The sequence below is a fragment of the Ornithodoros turicata genome, chromosome 5 (genome assembly GCF_037126465.1).
Source record: "Ornithodoros turicata isolate Travis chromosome 5, ASM3712646v1, whole genome shotgun sequence".
NCBI lineage: Eukaryota > Metazoa > Arthropoda > Arachnida > Ixodida > Argasidae > Ornithodoros > Ornithodoros turicata.
Window position 1 is genome coordinate 58,032,955 of NC_088205.1, and position 21,093 is coordinate 58,054,047.

General features: G+C 44.0%; 2 protein-coding genes across 5 annotated transcripts in view; one reads left to right on the plus strand and one right to left on the minus strand.

The window, feature by feature from the left end:
• Nucleotides 1-12,452, plus strand: part of LOC135394503 (inositol polyphosphate-4-phosphatase type I A-like) — a 59,704-nt gene extending 47,252 nt beyond the window's left edge. The window contains exons 20-24 of the mRNA XM_064625273.1: nt 2,407-2,547; nt 5,283-5,404; nt 8,559-8,665; nt 8,761-8,915; nt 12,277-12,452. Of these exons, the coding sequence (XP_064481343.1) occupies nt 2,407-2,547; nt 5,283-5,404; nt 8,559-8,665; nt 8,761-8,915; nt 12,277-12,409 (658 nt within the window). The 3' untranslated portion in view covers nt 12,410-12,452. The remainder of the gene's footprint in view (nt 1-2,406; nt 2,548-5,282; nt 5,405-8,558; nt 8,666-8,760; nt 8,916-12,276) is intronic.
• A 6,140-nt stretch (nt 12,453-18,592) lies between these two features.
• The window catches only part of LOC135394504 (la-related protein 1B-like), a 64,482-nt gene continuing 61,981 nt past the window's right edge, over nt 18,593-21,093 (minus strand). For all 4 annotated transcript variants that reach the window (XM_064625276.1, XM_064625275.1, XM_064625274.1 and 1 more), the window contains exon 21: nt 18,593-20,975. The gene's annotated coding sequence lies outside the window, so the exon portion shown is untranslated. The remainder of the gene's footprint in view (nt 20,976-21,093) is intronic.

Consider the following 21,093-nt stretch of genomic DNA (forward strand, 5'->3'; position numbering starts at 1 on the left):
TCGTGGCTTTACATCACGAGACAACTGTGATTATGAGCGACACCGCAGTCCATCGTGCGTTGAAAGAAGTCCGCAGAAGTCCGCAGTCCATTGTTGCTTAAAGACTGCGTGTTTAAGCGGCTTGTGTCTCACCACTAAGTTGCATTAGGCAATGCAAAAGCAGAGGAATTAGGTACGTAGAAGAAAGATACGTTACCCAGACTATTCATTTGTTCATTCGTTCATTCATTTGTTCATCAATAAATTATTTAAGTCTGTTTGAGGGGTGAGGTGATGCAACCGAGCCGTGGTTTGGCATTTCTGGCGCAAGTGCAGGTGATGTGCAGGCTCAGTACGTCGGTTTACCTGTACGTATCATCCACAGCGACCTGGAAAAGTGTTTGTGCCTTACATACATAAGGTGTTCTGACAGGGACTTTTCAAAAATTTTTGTTATTGTGTCATCAGGGTCCTGCTGTATATACGTAGGGCTTTGTGTTTTAGGTTAAAACTTGGTAAAACCCATTTTTACCCCCATTTGCATCATCGTCACTTGGGGTAAAACCGAAAAAACCTGACAACTAACTTGACGAAGTGCAAGTTCAACCACCAATACCAGCACTAGAGGCGGCTGTGTTCTGCATCTCAGGTTCATGTAAAATGCGAGAAGCACTCATTATTTTTATTTTCCACCCAAAAAGCTGCTTTTCCTCCCGATATTTCCAGATTTTACCCTATTTTACGGCCCCTGAAATAACACCCGATCGTTACCCCCACCATTATCAAAAAGCATAAAACCCGAGAACACAGGGCCCTATATACAGGGTGTCCACGCTAAGTGTGAACAGATTTTTTAAAAATATATATAACACTTTTTCCAAGATGAAATCAATTGCAATATAGCGTATGCTGAAGGGCACTCCCTAGCAGGGCATTAGCAAAGTCCAAAGGCTATGTCTTAATTAACTTTCATTAATTAACTTTTTAATTATAAAAGCTACAAAGTTGTCCCAATGAGAACATCTGTTCCTTTCGGTCACCTGATATCGTAGCCATTTTCGGAACAAATATCCGTTGGATAGATCGCCCGCAAAAAATTCGTGAAGGAACGCCATTTTTTTCTTTATTTTGTTCAAAAATCTGTTCACACTTAGCGTGGACACCCTCTATATAGATGAGTACGAGTGCGGGTATTCCCGCGGGTACCCGCACAAGTTTGTTCTTTGCGGGTACACATTACTGTGTATCGCGGATTGCGGGTATACCCGCAGTACCCGCAGGCGCAAAGCCAGCCCGTCGGCTTTTCGTGCACGACCAGATTCATATTTCACATACTTTGCCAATACGTTCTTCGCTTCCCTCCCATATCTAGGCCTTCCGTGGCGTGTGAGATAATGACAGCTTTATCATTCACTGGTTATGCTTAATCTTCTATACGTTTGTCGCACTCCGTGTTAGTAAGCTGGCAACTATGTCACCAGTCGCCAGAGCATCTGTTGCGCTAGGAAGGTGACGCGTTGTAAAAGCGGCTCTCGAACGGAAAGTAAATCATTTTATGCTGTAGCGTGCATAACTGAACGCGACCGTACATGCAACATTGCATCTGCCTGTTTGTGCGTCGGCAAAATGGATGTAGTCGAAAGCAAAGTGAAGAGTGGTGAGTACGCCCTCAAAAGCGAAACGAAACTACGCTCGCCGAGGTGGGAAAGGTTCTGCCACGTCTTTGACCCTGCAGGCACAGAAATCGCAGGCTGTTTGGCTTGCAGACATTGTAAGTCGGTGCAGCAGCATCATTTCTTGCCACGCATTGGGCTGCGGGTATATCTGCGGGTATGCAGACACGCGTGGGGACGTGCGGTTAGCACCAATGACATTGGTGCGGGTGCAGATGCGGGTTGTGCTCCCGCGGGTGCTGTGCGGATGCGGGTACGAATTTTCATATCCGCACTCATCTCTACCTATATATACGTGTTTGTATTGCTTGCCTCTTCACAATTCACGGCATAAGTCTTTTCAAATTCCATCAGTGTCTGCGATAGAATGAATGAAACGCTATCCCCGTGACTTTTGTTGTATCGAGGTTCGACTGCTGTAGTCCTGACACTCTTGCAATTCTGAAGCAAGATGAACCCTGGGAGCAGTGTCAAAATCAGTGACAGTGGCTTTTAATGCCATGCAAATGCTGCATAGGGAAAAACCCACGAACAAAGACTATGGTGCAGACCTGCTATTACACCTAGCGTATGTCAAGTCCTGTTGAAAAACGGTAGACCAACTTGTAGCCACTCATTTTGGTGCACACCGTTCCTTCGTATTTACCCGAAACCATACCATAAGGAGCCGCACTGTCTGTAACTCTTGCGCTGCATCAAACCGTTGATAGCCACATGAATAATGTGTAAGTTGATGTGTACACCTTGAATGCAGGGTGTTCCTCTCAGTGATGATTCCGGCATCTGAAGCGGTGATGAACTTGCTTCCTCACAAGGGAGCCAGCGGGTTCCGTTTCACAGTTACACCAGTCTACCTCAACGTGGGCATTAACGAGCAGGCGACACTGGCTGAAAAGTGAGTACTATAGAAGTACAATTACATTTCAAAGACTATACCTTCGGGATTTTCTGCCCCAATCCCACGGGGATTCACCACCTGACCCGTCTGGTCCCCAGCCGCAGCCGGGTGAACACAAACGCAGTATTTAGTCTCGGGAAGCCTCTAGGTACATCTGCCAATTATGCATACTGCAATCTCCTTACGCTGTGCTCTCTCTCTCTCACTCCACATGGGCTCTGCTCAAGTGCCACTTTGTGATGCCCTCCACAATGCCAGGTGAACGGGGCCTTAACCCACGATGTTTAGCACTAGCTTTGTACCTGTGGGAAGTCTTCATTGTAAGTGTTTAAACAAGTGCACATCAAAAGGGCGCCTTACACTTTCCTAAAGTCATTGCACTCATTGAAGCCATGGGGACGTCTTGACTGCTCACTTCCTTGAGTTGACTATGTCTTCGTCTGCAGCTAGTAGGGGGAACCGTTCCAGGAAATTAAGCATTACGTAATTAGAATAGATTTCAAGCATTTGCTGGTACAATAGTCAGAGACACATGGCAACAGTATCACGTGATAGACCATAGATGTACATGTCACTTTGACTTATTGTTGCCTTGACCTTGAGTGTACGGCAGTGTGTGCGAACTGTCTTTGACATGGACAGGCTGCCAACATTTAGACAAATAGAAGATATGGCAAGCCCATCCACAGACCTAGCAAAATTAGGAAACATGACAATGACTGTGTTGCAGAACAAACTCTCGAGTAGGAGTTCGTCACGTGTCAGAGTTGTACCACGTGACTGAGAGAGTAGACGATCTTCAAGTTGGTTGTGGAACGAGTGCGGGTACGATTCTCGACATGGCGATACCAGACGACAGTGACATGTGGGCCCCCAAGACATCAGAACTGCTTGACACTGCTTTGTTTTGCTGTGGTGGTGTTGCCTTCGGTGTAGGGTCATCTGCGTGAGGTCGTGAAGTATTCATGCCATGAATTAAGGGTATTTACTGTGCATTTCGGGAAACGGTAGCACTCTTCTGGTCCGCACCTAGCTCAAAAACGGATAGAAGCAGCTTTCGACCGTGACTTGTAGCAATATTGTGTGTGTTGTATGTATGGTTTCACGCATGCTACTATGAAGAAAACAGCAGCCCAAAGTCCCACCGGAACTTCTCTGAGTCTTCTATGATGCAGCCGAGACAAGCAGAGGCAAAAGCAGACGACCATAGATTTCTACGCAGACGACAGCTCTGTCGTCACTCCTCTAAGCTACCTCGGTCTGATAGGGAGTAGAACGAGTCAGTCTCGGGTAACTAATCTAGAGTGAGTGACCCGCTTTTGAAACGGGGTTTGTGACGTTATCTAGTAGGTTTTGGAATGCGGAGAGTAGCTACTCCCTACCCTTGGGTCAGCCCGAGTAAGGTCTGAAATGCAGTCAGTGGTCACCATAGGGGGTGTGATGACCAGCAGTGCGGAAACTTTGACACTGTTTGTTTGTTTGGGGCCTCTAAAAATAGTATGTAAAAAAAATAGTAAGTAAAAATATAAGTGTACGACCCTGCAACAAAGCATTGGCATAGGTTACGAGATGATGCGAGACCGTTCACTTTATAGCTGAACTGTGGGCTCTTGAAACCTAAGGTTGGCATTTTGACTATCCTTGTATTTGCTGACCAAGAATGAGGGAGGCTCCGCCTCCTGGATGCCGGCCAATAGGAGGACACGGAGGGCAGGCACTTCCCAAGCCTCGGCTCTCGCTTAAGAGATGGCATGGCATTACCGTTGCTTTGCGTGTCGCAAGGCTTCTGCCATGGCGCACCAACCTAACCAATGGCTGAACGAGGCTTAGACAGGAGTGTAGCTACCGTTATTTCGCCTGCCGCAAGGCTTCTGCCATGGCACACCAATCTAACAAACGGCTTCGCTGTCCGTCAACTGGCGTACGTGTGACTCCTGCTTGGCCTCATTCCCATGTTGACGAACGGCGAAGCCATGGGCTAGATTGGTGCGCCATGGCAGAAGCCTTGCGGCAGGCAAAATAACGGTAACGCTACGCCATCTCTTAGGTGAGAGCAGAGGCTTGGGAAGTGCCTGCCCTCCGCGTCCTCCTATTGGCCGTCATCCAGGAGGGGGAGTCTCCCTTGCTCTTGGTCAGCAAACGCAAGGATAGTCGGCATTTTTTCCTGATACTGTGGGCCTCTGTATAGTGAACCTGTATGTATTGAAGTAAACCTGCAGTCACATGTTTTGAAACCCCAACCACGAACTACTGATATAGTGCAGATACTGATATAGCAAAATTTCTTAGTGGTCCGACTGGCGTCAGTATAAGAGGTTTTACTGTAGCTTGACAACACCGCATGAGGTATACACAGGGCCTGACTTTTTAGGGTTATACCCAATTATGCCCGATTTATCCCCCAATTCAAATCAGCAAAAACAAGGTTTTACCTGGTATTTCCCCGAAAAGTGTCATACAAACTGTCAAAACAGAGGCCCAGCTGCCTCTTAGATGAATGGACTAAATAATATTGAGGCTCTGTGTCTGGCATACGAAGTTATTTTCCATAGTCGTTTGTCTTTCTGAAAAACATTTACAGCTTTTCTTCTTATTCGTGATTGGCTCATCAGTACTTCAACTAATTATCGAGGCAGAGCAAGGTCATGAAACCATCTTCCATTTAGCCTGTGTCAAACTTCAACTGTGTCAACATGTGTTGGTTTGTGTATGATTGTCAATTTCACGTGCAGGTTTGGGGACCAAAGTTTCCAAGAGCGCATCAACTTGGATGGCACTGCCATTCTCAAAGACTATCACAGACGATTGCAGAAATGTCCGTATCCAAAAGGAACTAATGGAAGTCGGCCACGAGGTATGCTGTAACCAGAATACCTGCAAACAACCATGTGCAAACATTGACGCAGGATACATTTTTGGGATCGCCTCACCAGGTTTCAGCATACCTGGGTAATGTTTGTGTTCGCACCAGCATATGCAGCTGAATGACGGTAAATTTCCGATGCAATACACCACAATTTCTGGACTGCTGGTTGGCGCAAGCAAAGCTCCTGCATATTGGCGGCATTAATACCCTTTGGTTATTGTGAATGCCACATTGCTTATGTAACGTCCATAGAATGTTTCGTGTTCTGAGGGAAATGGTACATGAATAGTTTCTAGTGAAAGGTAGTGTTTACTTGCAATGCACCCTTTTTGTCTAAAAACGGGCTAATTAACTAATTATCGAGTTGGGGGAGCGGGAAATTGGAACTCTGTACTCAAGGAACTGCTTGTTTGCCCAAACTATCTGGGAATCAACAGTCATTTTTTTTTTATTGCCACTTGAAGCACAATCTTTCAATATGAGGTAATCTTATGCTCTGTCAAGCACTCAAGATGTTGCAGCTATAAAGCTGTTCACAATAATACCTGGAGATACTGTCACGAAGCGAAATGGGTCGGCGAGTCGTCGCATAAACAGCGAACGGTTTATTAGACTACTTGGTAGCAAAACACAAGAGTGATAGCTCTCTGAACACAACTGAGTCCAAAGAATCAATGCTCCAGCTTGGAGCACACAAGCATTTAAGCGTCGCGCCGAAAAGTCTAGAAACAGCACGTGTGTTTGCCAGAGAGCAGGCGATGTATCTGGAATCTTCTTGTTGCTTCAGCATGCGCCGGGATGAGATGTACCATTTCGTGCCTGCCCTGGAAGTTTCTCGAAGATGATTCGTGGCAATACTACGCCCTACACAAGAATCGTCCACTTGTGAACAGTCTAGTGGTGGCAGTGGATTACGTTGCGGTGGCAAATACGGGCGGGTAACGCTGCTAGAGCCACAGCACGTTAAATGCACACAGAAAAATATATTACCTACATATATTTGGGTGCTCAAGTTTGGGGTGTGTGAACCATGTGAGTGAGACAATTATGTGAGTAAAATTAACCATTAAAATTTCACACTTCTAGCTGTCACAGTGCAAGAGGTGGCCTGAAAAAAAATCTTACTGCTAGATGCCACTGAACCTACTGACCATTGGTGACTTAATTTGGAGATGCTGCTGATCAGGACAAACTGCATTAGTTTATTTTAACTACATGAGTGTTATTTCAAATATTAGGTCATTCCATTTTCACTTAGTCAAGCATACATATACAGTCACCGACCGATTTTTCGGACCCCGATTTTTCGGACATGCTCGATTATTCGGACTCGTTCGCGGAACGGCCGCGGGTCCCGTTGATGTATAAGAGCGTCCAAAATTTCGGACGCCGTGCAGCTCCGTCGCTCGATATTTCGGACTCTGTTTGCCCAACCAGCGAATTTCTCTCTTGGAGTGACGGAAAATATTGGTATCGTCCGAAATTCGTATCGAAAGAAATCAACCAACTAAAATATTGAGGCAAAATAATAGGCAGTGATGATTGTTCATTTTCCATTCCTCTGTGTAGAAGAGGTCTGTCGTGGCGCCTTTGCGTCTTCGATTTGGCCAATGGCCCAGCACGTGCTCTCCGCCCGCGAGTCGCGCGACAGCGCTGTAAAGCGAGCTTCACCTAACGCACGCATGCGTTAGGCGAAGCCGACTTGCGGACTTGATGACGGCGGTGCCTCTGACAGTGTACATTGACGAAATGTCACTTCGGGAAATAGAAGCTGATGTTATCAGGCAGAGCTGGAAGCGCGTTAGGAAAGCACAAATTTTTCCAGCCTACTAGGGCTTAGAAAAGTTTATTTTGAAGCGAAATTAGTTTTTTCGGACCGCTCGATTATTCGGACTTTTGCGCGATTTCCGCTGAGTCCGAAAAATCGGACGGCGACTGTAATCGAACCTAGTTATACCGTACTTTCTCAAAGATCAGACAACCTCATTCCTTTTTGTCAAATGTGCATGCTACCTCCTTGCATACAAAGGTTGAGTGGCGGGCTCCGAGTGGTTGTGGAAATCTGGAATTTCCATTGTTGTTTCTGACCGTTCTTTAATATATTGTTATTATTATTAGTTTCTTCATATAGCTAACACACTTGGCACCACTATTCCAGCTGCTTTGAAAAGTATACTGTTCACTGCAGAAAGTTACTGTTGAAGTTGTTTCAGTTTACATAGCAGTAGCTGAGGTCAGTGAAAGGCATAGGGACAAATACAACTTTTAAGCTAACGCTCACCTGCGTATTGTGATTAATGAATGGTAGTTGATGAAAAAATTGAAGGGATGGTTATGCAATTGTAACTCTGCAATTGCAGTGTAGAAGTTTGACACACAACCTGAGGCCTACACTTTTTTATTCGATTGGACTCTAGCGTAGTTTGCACGAGGGCAGCACCTGTCATGCACTTCAATTGCACTCCTCTACTGCCCCTTGCGCTCTTTGACGAATCGAAGACAGCTTCTCTAAGTTCATGTAGGCACCCCTGCTTGTGCTCCCTAAGGCCTAGTATATTGTAAAAGTTAAGTAAACAAAGAAAGAAATGCAGCGTTCTGTCGGTCCTTCGCATCTTTCATCTTTCCTCTGTTGAAATGAAAAGTCGCCTTTACATCCTCTCTGCTGGGCACCTATGTCTTCACTCAGGTGCCAGTTTTATCACAGCTAATTAAAATATCTTAACTTTAAGAAATCTCATGAGTCATAACCCTTGCAGAGGACATCTCTGTCTTTGTTGATTCATCTATTAAAGGCTAAAATGGTCACTTCAATATGTCACACGAGGCAAGGTGAATCTGAATTCATGCAGAAATGTAAGGCAACTTTCCATAAGGCAATGGCTTTGCACCATGACATTGGCCAATTTGCACATAATCAGTGTTGCATACAAATCACTTGTCCATCATATGGTGAAGGGATGTTGTTTATTTGTGGCATATCCCTTGTGTTCAATATTAAAAAATCTACACGAGACAAAGTTATGTAGAAAGAGCTCATGTAGGAGCTTAGCAGTGCTACGAACGTATAAACTTGAAACTTATTTTGGGGGAACAGCATGTTGCCACATATTTTATATTTACTTGTTTCTTGCACTTTGCGCAGGATTTTCCTCACAGGAAGTTCCAGTTGCGAACCTGATTGATCAGCTGCAGAATCAAGTGCACTCTCGGAAAAGCAAGAACGTGGAAATTCTGCACCTTGCTACAGAGGTTATTTGATAATTATTGATGCATAAATGAAATAACCAGTCAGCATACATACACATATTTGTCAGTTATACTGATTGTAGTGTTCTTACATGCAGGCCTGCCGTCGCATGCATGGGTTGCGCTTTACAAGCTGTAAAAGTGCAAAGGATAGGACTGCAATGTCTGTCACACTGGAACAAGCCCAAGTACTTGTACAGGAATTTGGCCTAGACCCTAAAGAAGTGCCCAAAGCAGTGGCCTGCATGAGGAGGTGGGTGGAACAGTGTGCTATGACAGAAATAACGCAATGTGTGTTTTGCCATAGTGTTGTCCTTGTTTCATTTATTAGAACACACTTCCTGTTATGTAGGCAAGTCTTTTGTGAGTGTTCCCTATAACAGTTTGACCTGAATATCTTCAGTATTTGTTATCCTACTCTGAGCAAAATGAAAGTTTGTTTACGGTATAGATATCAGGAAGCTGTAAAAGATGCCTCATTGGGCTTAGACATGCATCCACTGAAGGCTTCAACCCTGTTTTGGCATCTGGACACATACCTTATTTGACCGCATATATACATAGTGCGATGCTTTTTACCTAAAAAATGAGCCCTTAAAAATGGGGTCCGTAATTTCACACGTATTAGCCGCGGCTTATGCACAATTTTTTGTCCTCACGGGCGCTCTGCGACTTATCCACCGGTGCGGCTTATCTGATGACTATTTTTCCCTGGTACATTCCTCATGCGCCGGTTCTAACGAAAGGTCCGACAATGTCTCTAGAACAGCACTGCCCTGCCAATGCATTAACCGTGCGTAACGGGGGTGCGTCCACATTCGAGTAGACTGACCTTCCTGGTGCATTCCCCCAAACAGCTTTAACCAAAGTGGTGACAGTGATTCATGTCTTCTGGAAGGCCACTGACCTGTCAATCCGTGAAAAACACACAACGGCACAATCCGATCTTGGTAGAACACTAGAACTGACCTCCTTTGTTGTACACAATGCCGACCCCAGAGTATGGACCACAGGGTTTATGGGCTCCTTTTTCGCACAGATCAGTCGCCTCTGTTGCCCGCGGCTGATCTGCCCGAAAATGATCAAAACGTTCATAAAATCGGGTCCTGCGGTTTATCTGCAGTGCGGCTTATACGCAATGTGGGTTCACATTATGTGCGGTACCTAGGCGCCACGTCTCGCAGGCCCTCTGCATTTCCAGTCTGCCATTCCCAGCTCCGCAGTGATTAGTCTACAGTGGCGCGGCGCGTGACAAAGCAAAGCACCGAGAGAGGGCAAAAGGGAAGTGTGTCGCTCTTTCACATAAGGGGTGCTCCAATGCTTAGGACACATGCATTGGCAAAAGCAAAAGTGACTTGAAAATGTCACAGAGACGTGCCACCTACACTGCGAAATTCAAAACGCAAGCTATATTGGAAGCTGCGACTTCCAATAACGTGTCGGCATCCAGCAAGCTCAACATGAACGAGTCAAACATTTGTCGTCGGCGTCAGCAACAGACATTGCTGTTCTTCTGTGCATCTACACGGAAAGCCTTTCGTAGTGCGAAATCTGGAGTTTATCTAAAGATTGATCCTTGTCAGACAAGCGTAAGCGACGTCGAAAACATGTAAGCAGCATAGTCGCGCATGACGATTTTGCTAAATCGTCTGGAAAGTGTTCACATCCGATCCACTTCTCCCCAGCATCTGCTGTTGTAACAGTGGTTGCTCGGGAATGCAACAATCCTGCATCGCGTAGGTTCGCAGTAGTTTGTCTCATGTGGGACAGTGAAAATGTCACTTCGCATCGTATGCGGTCAAATACAGTGATTGTTGGACAACCACTAGGGCAGATGCAAAAGATTAGCTTGTCCCTCTGTGTATGGTAGTGCAGGAAGCGTAAGACATTTATTGTGTCGGCTGGTCATCTGGCAAGAATTTATTACACCAGCATTTAAAAAACTATCACTGTTAGTCAAAACGCCCAATTATACAATCTCGAACGGTATGGCCTCCCAGGTCATCCAATATTTTTACACATTGGAAACATTGTAAGCTATATTCAACTGCAAGTACAAACCTACCATACTTACTCGGGTACTCAGTGCAGATTTTTTACTCAAACCCATTGAGGAGGTGCGTTCGGTATGCGAGGAATGAACTCGACACTCACGGCTAAGGCCCCTGGTCTTCTGCGGCACCTACTTGTAAATTCCACGATATTCTCCGGCAGGGAGTCAACGGCTGCTTTGAACGGGAAACACTTCATTTTCTTGGCAAATGTGCGAACAAAAGTATTTTAGAAAATTACAGATTCAGAGCACTGTTGTGGCTCAGCATTCCATACATGGTATCTTGTGTTCTCCTCTGACAAAGAATGCAAAATCCCTCTGACAAAATCCCCCAGTGCCACCTGTAAACTGCACATGGGAAGGACGCCTGCCCCTTCGTCAGACGAAGTATGCACAATAAACCTAATGCCTAAAGCTAATGTTATCTTCAGCTAAACTACAATCTGTCCAATTGGTCCTGCAGCTTGGGCAATTTCGTAAAGCAGGCTTCAATTTTGTAAAGCTGGCTTCACCTCATGCAGGTAAGCATAAGGTGAAACCCAGTTTCAGGAGGTGTCGTTCATATTCGGCGAATAGTCGAATATTCGCAAGCCCGAATGTTGGGTATTCGATTCGCGAATCGAATACTTAGAGTGATCGATATTCGATTCGAATTCGAGAACTTGAATATCCGCACACCCCCTAAAAATAAGAGATTTCGTGAAATTTCGTGAAATCGCGAAAAGCCCTGGGCCTTACTCATGGCACACCAAGTTCTCGTTTCATTCCGTGAAGTCGGAGCCCATGTCCCTCAAGTCATCCTCCGTATTGTGCAACATGCTAGTATCGCTGGCCGCAATTTTCAACTTACAAGCCACTTGGCACGCTTATTTCTGTATGATTTTACATCACACTGCCAGGATTCCTGTCTGAGCTCCTGTACGTACATCAGAGCAGCGCCTTCAACTTCAAGGAACTGGGCACTCACTCTTTGGTCCCCAGAATGTCATGCGTGTCTTCTTTGTTGACATGAGACTGTCCGTCTCCTTCCTCTAATAATGTACTTGAGTTTCGTTAACCAAAAAATGCTGGGCAGCATCATGATTCCCATGCCTCTCTGCGTACTTGATCATCATGAGCTCGTATTTCGATGTATTGCTTGCACGTTTTTCCATTGTGCCGCAAAATCAAAAGTGACGTCAAAGTCTACACGCAACAACCGCAAGCCTTGCCAGAAACCAAATCAATACCCCAACGTGTTGACTACCCTCCTCCTGATTTCCAATGTGTTCACGTCACTGATACCACGTTACTCAAGTAAGGGTGGGTGTTACATGCTGAAAAGAAGTATAGCAGCATATGGGCGCTCAAGTCATGGGTGCATCAATACGCGAGCGACTCCAATATGCGTGTAAATATGGTAGATTGGCATATTGCCGTTACACAGATGTCCCCCCCGTCAGGTTCCTTGTCAGGTGACACCATGTTTTTTTTGCATGTCGCACGTACAAGATAGCCACTTACAGCCCCGAAGACAAACTCTGAGAACTGATTTTTCTACTGATGTTATATGTGATTTCAGCGAAGGGACCCGCCGCCACAACACCTACAAGAATGTGGGTGTTCGAAAGTATGCCTTCAACAGTCTGCAACTGGTCACGTTTCCCAGGCAGTACCGTCCACCTCCAGGAACCTTTGGAAATGTTCAGTCCTAGTTACAGTGTTACAACTATGAAGTTTCATTATATCTGAACCTTTTTCTAGTCCAGAATGAAGTGCAATGAACCCAGAACAGCATTGCTCAATACATTACAAATGTATTTAGAGATGCATGACTTTACATATGCCAGCTTCAAGAGCGCATGACTGTGTCTTGCTTGAGGTTTTGTTTGGCCATTTGTCTGCATTTATATATCTAAGTGTTAGGAATGAGGGAGTCCTCTGTTTCACGAGGGCAGTGCCAAAATTGCATCACAATTTTGTGTAGAATGGGTGTTTATGCACGCCTGTATGAGAATGTCTTCAAGTACTTCAAATCAAAACATTTGTCTGATGCTACTGATTTGTTGTAACCTTAAACCTGTGGTCTTCGGATCTGGTGCAAAAAGAAGAAAGTGCCAATGAAAAATGTGTGCTTGGTCAGTGCCCTAAAGCATGGAAGAGTTCGTAGACAAGAGGAACTGAAAATTCCTCTTGTACCTGTTTCATGCTCCTGAAACAAAACCTGATTTGTAAAAGGCATAAAACCTGAGAAGAGTCTGTTCATAAGAGAGCTGTAAAGAGTGAGAAAAACAAGGAAAACTTATTTGGAATTGCCTGTGTACAAATATCAACAGTCTGAGCCTTCTTACAGCCATGAAGTTACCCTCAAATGCGAGAGTGTTGTGGTTTAGTGGCATACACACGAATGGGAGAGATGCTGTGAAAGTTGTTTCAAGCAAATTGTGCCATAATTTGGTGATTTCGTGTCCCCTGTCACGCTTATCGCAAGGTCAACAATGACAAGCATTGAAGATCGTTGACAAACGTAGAATAAGTAGCCATGCCATATCTGAATTTGTGCATCTGCAACAATACTATACATGGCCAACTTTTGTTTGTTTGTTTTTATAAACAGTATTTATTCTAAGAAATTCTGATGTTGTGAGGAAGAAATTGTCCGTTATTGCAATGCCTACCACTACGGCTTTGTTACCACTAGAGTGCTGTCAAATGCTGAAACAGAATTTTCATCTTCTCCGTCCTTGCCATCATTGGACTCCTCACCAAACAGATTTTTATTATTTGTTTCCTCGCAAAAGCTTTGCTGGTATCTCGCAAAATTGCAAATGCCTAGCTTCTAAAAAAACTGGACATCCTGCTGTGGCAGGATAGGGTGCAGACCCACTCTTGACAGCCCATCACTTAATTTATGTGCTCTTATGAAAATAGAAATAAGACTGTGTAGGGGTACCATCAAGAGCACTGCAAAGGCTGCATTCTTAGGCCCTACCCAATGTCTCCATACAGTGGCTCCATCCGATTGGTCCATTACCTTGGGCTCCATGCCACAGCCCAGTCCAGGCCCGTACCCAGCCCTGGCCCGCCGAAATAAAAAGACTTTACCCGGCCCACGGGACATTTAGTGCTCTAGTACCAACCACTGTGACAGCACGCGACGAGACTGTTAGCGACAACATTGTCCACTAAGTTGCTCAGAGTGCTCACCTCGGACTTCACAAAACATGAATTCTAAGCTCTAGGTTCTAAGAATATTCTAAAAGGACACAATTATATATTCTTATGGCTGTCAAGGGGCAAGAAGCATCAAAACATAGTGAAGCAGTCGGAATGCTAAGATGTAGTCCTGAGGATCATGGCTATATACTACTGAATACTTGGTCATTCCTATTTCAAGCGCAAAGGTGTTTTGCTGAACTAGAGGCACCTTGGATAACAGGGGACTGGCACAGACAGACATATTGAGGTTGATGTGTTCGCATTTTCCAAGATGTTATGCAAATGCATACTTCTTATCCTCGACATCCATTGTCCACTACAATGATATATTGTTCAGATTTCTCGAAAAGTACTTGTGTGTTCTGAATGAAACTGTATGCAGAAATAGCTGTGCATCTATAATACTCAAAAACTAGCTCATTTATTTTTGCAATCAGTCAGACCATAGAAGACTCTCCCTTTAATGTGCAAAATGTATATCGTATCATGTTGATAATTATAAATCTTTAACGTTGTTGTACCAAAGGCATGTGTCAATGGAGCATGGATGTTCTTAGATGTTGTCCACTCTCATTTTGTAAGAGTTGTCCTTCTAGAGCTGGCTGTCTTGTCGTACAATGGGATTATCCTAAACACTGCTTTCTTAAAAATTCGAGAGGGGGAAAGTAATGTATAATTGAGACAGTGCATCAGCAAATGGTACTTCTGAGCAGAAAGTGGACCATTGGGTACACATAAAGGTGAAGCAAAAATTTGACAACTTGCTCCATATCCTCCTTGCATGCTGACAGACCTTTCCTTTTAATAAATGTATATCCCCCCCCCCCCTCCTTGCATGCAACAGTGAAGGTGAGGACAAAAAACACACAGGACCACTTGGCTTTCAACTTATGGTTGTGATCTACGAGGTCTTTCCTTCCACACACCCAAAATTTGCATGCACTCCTGTGGCTGTAGGGGAACTGACACAGTTGCCCTCTGCTGTTTTATCCTTTTCTTTTCACAGACTTTGTCATACGTGGACATCTAACTTCAGAATAAATTCTCTGGTAATTTGGCTGTACATACAAAAGGCCTGCTCAATGCCTCCTCTCCCTCCTTTGTGGTCACATAGAATCAGAATTTGTCTGCTATCCTGATTCGCTGTTCTGTGAATTCAAGAACTCTCAGATGATTGCATCTATCTTCGCAAATTTGAACCTGTAGACTAAAACTGCAACACGCTTTCCAGAAAATTAGTCTAGAGAAAAATATGGCACCGTATTGCGCTTCGTTTTGTTTTCCCATTTAGTACGCCGGGCCGTCCACTGCTTGCAGACGACAGTGGCTGGTCTCCATGGCTTCTACTGCTGAAAGCATGTTTGCAGTTGGCTACGGCCGTTGAAAACACAATCTTGATTGGCTGACACTGAGGTGTTACATCACGTCAACGAATAAGCAGGCTTTCTACAGGGCACTCACCGAAAAAGGGCCAGGGGCTAAAGCAAAAACGGAGTGTTCTACACAAATGGAACCAACTGTACGTGTTTGGCAGTTGTGTGGCCTATCCAAAAATATTTTTTTCATCGCCCCTTGTCAATTAATTAGCGGTAATTACTTTTCTAACTTTTTAATTATCGGTTTTAGCCCTCAGATGTCAATGAGGAAGTTGTAGTACATGTCGAAAAAGACACAACTGAAGTGGTTCGAGGTCGTTATGGCTTGTGGTTTCGTTTTTTCCCGGGCTTAAAAGTTGGTTTCAGATGCCGGGCGGACCGCAGATCGCTGCCCACAATCCGGCACACGCCTACCGGCATACATTGACCTTGAGATTAGCACTTGGAGACCATCCTTGGGCCACGTCACACAAGAAGAAAATATTTCACCTATTTCACGGCACACCTATCAGAGTGCACTACAATCGTCGCGCACAGGCGCTGAATTATGGGGAGCACTCTGTGGTGCGTGCGGATTCTGAAACCAATTTTTAAACATGGGAAAAAACGAAACCAAAAGCTATAGCAACCTCGAACCACTTCAGTTGCGTCTTTTTCGACATGTACTACAACTTCCTCATCGACATCTGAGAGGTAAAACCGATAATTAAAAAAGTACCGTTAAAAGTAGTAAAAGTACCGTTAAAAGTAGTAAAGTAGTGTTTGAAAATTAATTACCGCTAATTAATTGCCAAGGGGCGATGAAAAAAATATTTTTGGATAGACCACACAACTGCCAAGCAAGTACAGTTGGTTCCATTTGTGTAGAGCACTCAGTTTTTTCTTCAGCCCCTGGCCCTTTTTCGGTGGGACACCTTGTATATCTAGGTGGTCTTGGTTTGGTTGGTATATTTATTTATTTTTATGTTATGTCATTGAAGTTCTCGTCCGACTTGTCCTGTGTGTTTTTGTCCTGGTGTTTGTTGTCGCGTACATGAAAAGAATCTGCATAACATGATATGGTGGACCTTGTGTACAAAAGGGAAAAAGAAAGATGTCTCCTTTTGTTTCACTTCACTTTGATGAATGTCATGACATCCACAAAGGAATGTACAATCCATATACTTTGCGAGCGAGCACCCTTAATCGCCAAGATACCGCACAGGAAATTGTGCCTTTCAAGATTGCATCATGGCAACTTTTAACACCCTGTTTTCTTTCTATAAAACTGTTAAGCAGGCCAGTAAGATGCACCATGAGAAGTAATTCACCCCACAGAGCTATAATTATCGCAGAAATTGAATTTAAAGTACGCCGCAAAAAGCGACCGTGCGCAACAGTGGTGGAGAGCAGTACCAGTCAGTGATCTGCCTGTGACCTCGCGCTGACGCTACACAGTCCGTGCACGGTGATTGTTTCAGAGAAGTGTTGTCTGCTACTCAGCTGTTCGGGGCTCTGAAAAAGAATTGCTCCTGGCTCGGTCATGATTCGGCCGCTCCTTCTATCCCCAATTCTCTGGGGGAACTGGCAAAACTGGTTTACGGCAACGAAGAGAGAGGGCGCTGACCCCCATTGACCAGCGAACCAGCACACGCGGACTGTGTAACGTCATCGGTGATGTGGCATCGTGCTTCTCCTCCTCGTTACACCCAGAATGGCGAGTTATGGGTGAGCGTGCGGAGCTATGTTTGTGCTTTTTTTTTTTTTTTTTTTTTTTCTGGGAAACAAATTGCACTTTTCAAAACCTTTCGTGCTATGCGGTAAATTGACACACACTTTTTCATCAGACATCTTAACCTGAACATTTTTGGATGGCCATCTGTACTCCTTTAAGTGATACATTGTGTAACAAGTAAGAGAGTCAAAGTCAAATTGAACTGTATCATCTTACCTGCTAGTATATACCCGTGTTTAAGATGACAAGCACGTGTCATCCTTGCAGAGATCCTCTCACTGCTTATGGAGGTTGTAGACCCACAATCTGTCAAGTGGCAGATGTAGCGTGGCCCCATTTTTTTCCCCCCAATCTTTTTCATGTGTGTAACATGTAAATACTGCAGATCGGTGAATAAGGCGTCTATGAAAGATTGTATAGCCGCATCCAAACTGAAGGGCATGCTTAGTATAATTGAATGGCTATCTGCAATGATGTAAGTGAAAATTTGTATCTTGAAGAAATAAGAAAAATGGGAAATAGTGAACTTTTTTAAACTCAAAATGATGCACCCATTTTCAAATGCAACAGTGCACGTCTTTACACGCGTATGTAAAATATCATGAATGTGATTAAACTGGTTCACACCATTACTGCAGAGAGCCATTCAAATGCTCTACTTCGTGCCTCGTGTCACCCTGACATCCCATCGTTCCAACTTAAAAATGTCTGCCAACTCTTGGTAATTATGCTATTTTTGTGCAGTTCCATTGCAGAGTGAGGCACCTACCAGTGAGAGAGATGTTTTGCACAGAAGTAACCATCCCCTAATATATAAACATGCTTCTTTTTGTCTGCTACTTAGAGACCCAAATGCTTAATAAAATTTATGATGTCTATATTGTATATGCCTGCCATGATTTGCTGGAGTTTGCACAGTTTCTTTGTGTGCACACTTTTAAAGATATTGTAAACACACATTATTAAGCTCAGTCAGGTATGAGAGCAAACGTGTAACAAGAAACTTTCCAGGCGCTAGAGAGCTTGGGAGATAACGGTGTCTTGTAGTCCACAAAGTAGGCATGGACTGTTGTCAAGCTGGAACCACAGCAATAGAGTGGAACAGTGTCTTCCTCTATGCACCTGTCAAGCACCAGAACGAGTTCACTGTGTCCTGCTCTTGCAGTGGTGCCTACACTACAAAGTGCGCAATACAGCACATATTCATTCTGAGCAAGTGCCTTTTGGGAAGACTTCCGTCTGGATACCCAGGAAATTCGAGGTTTTTAATCAGGGTAGTTGGTACGTCATACTAGGGGTGTTACACGCAGCACAGGGACAGAGAGATATGCATGTGTTTTGCAGAACTTCTGGTGATGCCAAAACTGGTATTTAAACGTTTCAACATCAAAAGTTATCAGTTGTGAGTATGCAGTAGCGTTGTGTTGGTCTCATCTCTCTCGGTCCCTGTGCCTTTGCTGCATGTAACACCTCTACTCAGGGAATTCCTCGCATACCCCAGCCAGTGTTAGTGAGGCCTCCTAGAAATGGAAAGTATACTTTCTTGGACATGCAGCAGAAATGTGACAGAGAATCACAACTCCAGAACAGTAAAAAAGAATGGCCTATTTATTAGAAATTTACAGTTAGGAGTCTAAGACACGAGTATCCACTCCATACGTTAAAAACTGCAAAAAGGAGGTACAAAATATGCGGCAAAGCATGTTGCTCACATAAGCCACGGCACGGACAGTATCCCACACAGAATCCGTTTATTCCATTGCATTAAAACATGACTCCCATTCATCTTTCTACATCCACATTGTTTATATATAGTATATATATTTATATATATTTTATATATAACCATAATCAACGTCGTCATTTGGAAGCAATCAAGCAAGGAATAAAATATATTTCCCACCTACATCGCTCAAAATTGACCAGCAGTAGTTTGGCTTATTGGGACAATTCTGGTGCAATGATTGAGCAATGCAGATGGTTGAAATAAAAGCAATCCATTACACATCAAAAAGTGATAAGTACTGCAAAAAGCCAGAAAGATAAAAGGAAAAAAAAAAAAGTAGTGCACATGCACACACACACGTATCATGTGCAGAATTTATGCATGAGCTCATAGTATTTTTGCAAGATTAAGGGCAGCACATCGAAAGAATGGGTCAAGAAAACAGAAGCGTCCACTGTACAACTGTGGCAGCACTTGCCAACAGCAAATGAGACCACCACTTTTTTTTTCTCACTGTATTTACAAGAAACTCTCAACTGTCTTACTTGGTGCATAACGATACTTCTTTCAGTGCATAGCAATGTAAAATAAACAATAACAAACACTGCCCACAGTAACAATAGTGGATAGTTAAAAAAAAGAAGACAAAAAAGAAAAAAACTGTCTGCATAAGGTTAGACCCCAATGCTTCTAAGCTGGGGGAACCCTGCCATCAAATGGAGGAACTGCGTTCCCATAGAAGCACACACCAGAATATCCACTGCCTTCTCTCTGCTGGTTGGAAGGTTCAAAGCGTAAAGTGCAGCCACTGTGACACAATACGCCACATTACACGGCCCTCTACGAGAGAGGAAGCGGCACGGGTACAGTATGCCCAACAAATTCACGCACACATACAATACGTGCCTATGCAGTTATGGATGTGCTTGCAGGTCTGATAGACCCTGTGCACAGCTACTGTACCATTGGAGAAGTGTTGTAACAAATGCTGCAGCTTTCATACTAGGCAGCCCTACCTACATATCACACAGTGCAGTTAATCTTTTTTTTCTTTTTTTTTTTCTTGAGCTTGAAAAACAAAAAAAAATGGTTTCCAAAGTTTACGCTACATTTTTCTATCTCTCGCTAAAAAGTTCCAATAACTTTCACATGTCTTATCATGACACTCCAAATTTAGGAAGCAAAAATTTACACACACAGCAGCAGAGGAGAGAAATCAAATGAAACACTCGTAATGAGAACGTCACAAACATACTCTAATAATAATAATAATAATCGAGGCATAATCAAGGAAGGGTTCATAGCCCACTAAAGTACCACCATGTGCACCACCATGTGGCTTCATGTCAGAAAGGGGAGGGAGGGAGGGAGAGAAAGGGGAGGAGGGGAGGGAGGCATGGTCAGGGCATGCTGGTGCCTCCCCGGAAATAAAGGCAGGGCTCAGTAGAGAGCTCTTTTCAGAAGTAAAACGTACACAAGTTCCAGTACATTGTACCTTGGCAGTATCAGTGCGCAAAAAAAGAATGAAACAAGTTGTTTGAGCAAGTACTGCAGCCATAATACTACTATGCCGAACAATGAAAAAGATAAGGAAACATCCTATATACTGGTGCATGGCCATACTCGTACTCGCATCCCTCCCTTTATGGCACCACAAGCTTATCTTCTTATTCAGACCCTTAAAAGAAGCATTCCACACACTAAAATTTCAGCAATCATTTCACCGAGTGAGTGCCATAAACAACAAACTTAAATATGAAAAAAAATAAAGAGGAAGAGACAGCAAGAAAAAATGTATAACATGAGGAGAAAACAAAACGAGAATCAAAAGCAATCCCCACCTCCGGCACAAACCCCTATACATCTCACGCAACCAGAACACAGCTTTGTTGCAAGCTGAGAGTGGCATTGTTGCAAAAATTATAATAATCATCTTTAAAATAACAAACTGGTCTGAGACAGGCTCATTTTGATACATCTATGTACAAGAACAAGAGAAAGGAATTCCCCACCAAAATCGTCGTCGTCATTTCAGAAAGGCACACGGTATTTCAAAAAGAGTCATTTGGAAGCACAATCTTCCTCTGGTTTCCTCAAAGCACAGGTGGTGGAGGCGCCTTGTCCAACACTGAGTTTGAATTGTATCTTGGCCAGAAGAACGAGTCTTCAGAAGTCGTATAAGAGAGGCATTGCAAATTCCCTGCGTGTGGTTCTCTTCTTCTGCCACGATCAAACACTGTTTTGTTCTGAAAATAAAGTACAGTCGAGCCCATTTATTTCCATCTTCAATATAAAGATAACTGCGATATTACGATCAAATTGCTGGTTCCCGTCAGCTCACCCATTCAAGTACAGCCATGTCTC